General features: G+C 45.7%; 1 protein-coding gene across 1 annotated transcript; it reads right to left on the bottom strand.

The window, feature by feature from the left end:
- Positions 1-9: 9 nt before the first annotated feature.
- Positions 10-786, bottom strand: LOC124918062 (keratin, type II cytoskeletal 5-like; the record flags this gene model as incomplete). The annotated part of the gene is made up of 2 exons (XM_047458323.1): positions 670-786; positions 10-301 (listed from the first exon to the last, which is right to left on the bottom strand). Coding segments are annotated over exons 1-2 (409 nt in total), but the record flags the coding sequence as incomplete, so codon positions are not given.
- Between the last annotated feature and the right edge of the window lie 643 nt (positions 787-1,429).

The raw sequence follows: 1,429 nt of genomic DNA, 5'->3' as shown, positions 1-1,429 counted from the left end.
CACTCCAACATCCCCCGCCAACAAGAACACCATAACCCCCAACACCGAAACCAATACCAAAGCCAACACCACTCCAACAGCCCCAGTCAACAAGAGCACCCTTCCTCCTAACACCGAAACCAACACCAAAGCCAACACCACTCCAACAGCCCCAGCCAACAAGAGCACCCTTCCTCCCACCACCAAAACCAACACCAAAGCCAACACCACTCCAACAGCCCAACCCAACAAGAGCACCCTTTCTCCCAACACCGAACAAAACACCAAAACCAACCACCAAGCCAAAGCCAAAACCCTTCCTCTAAACACCCAAGACAACACACAAACCACCCTCACTCCAACGGCCCAATCCCACAAGAACCCCATTCCACTCAAAACAGAAACCAAAACCACAACCCCAACCCCTCCAATGGCACAAGCTAAAGCCAACCCCATTCCTCTAAACAAAACCCCAACCCCTCTAATGGAACAAGCCAAAGCCAACCCCATTCCTCTAAACAAAACCCCAACCCCTCCAATGGAACAAGCCAAAGCCAACCCCATTCCTCTAAACAAAACCCCAACCCCTCCAATGGCACAAGCCAAAGCCAACCCCATTCCTCTAAACAAAACCCCAATCCCTCCAATGGAACAAGCCAAAGCCAACCCCATTCCTCCCAAAACAGAAACCAACACCAAAGCCAGAGCCAATCCAACCGACCAAGCCATAGCCAACCCCATTCCTCCCAAAACAGAAACCAACACAAACACCAGCACTCCAACCGCCAAACCTATAGCCAACACCATTCCTCACAATACAGAAACCAACACAAACACCAGCACTCCAACAACCCCAGCCTTGCCTCCTATCCAAATTATCCAAAAAACAGAAGAAGCGGGACCATCAAAGGCCTTAAATGTTTGTAGAAAAGTCCCCCGAAATTTGAAAACGGATTGGTTAACCGATGTCATCAACACCGAAACCAACCACAACTCCCCTTCTTTGGCGATAGTAAAAATTGAATCGGAAGAATACATCTCCAGTCTACCACCGCCACTTCAAACTGCCTCTTCTCGTCCACAAATGCAATTGAAAGAATGTCTTAAAGCTTTGGAATTGCCTCCAGTTTTGAAAACCCCATATTTCAATAAAATGTTTAGGGATGTCAAACAAATTACAAACATTCAGAAGATTTTTGTGGGTTTCATATTTGCTACGGGACTTGATCAAAGGTAATGTTTCCTGGACATACTTACTTATTCATAAAAAATATAATTTGTACCCCATTCTGAAACATGTTTTTATGGTTTTATGCAGTGAAATGTTATTTTTTGGGGATAGAGTAAGTCTACACGTGACGCGCGGGGACATGCTTACAATGGATGATAAAACCTGGGTAGACAGTATGATTATTGACATTTGGTCGTACATGTTGAACGACCTTTGTAG

The sequence above is a fragment of the Impatiens glandulifera genome, unplaced genomic scaffold, assembly GCF_907164915.1.
Source record: "Impatiens glandulifera unplaced genomic scaffold, dImpGla2.1, whole genome shotgun sequence".
NCBI lineage: Eukaryota > Viridiplantae > Streptophyta > Magnoliopsida > Ericales > Balsaminaceae > Impatiens > Impatiens glandulifera.
The sequence above is the reverse complement of the archived record's forward strand: the minus strand, read 5'-3'. Positions and strand labels throughout refer to the sequence as shown.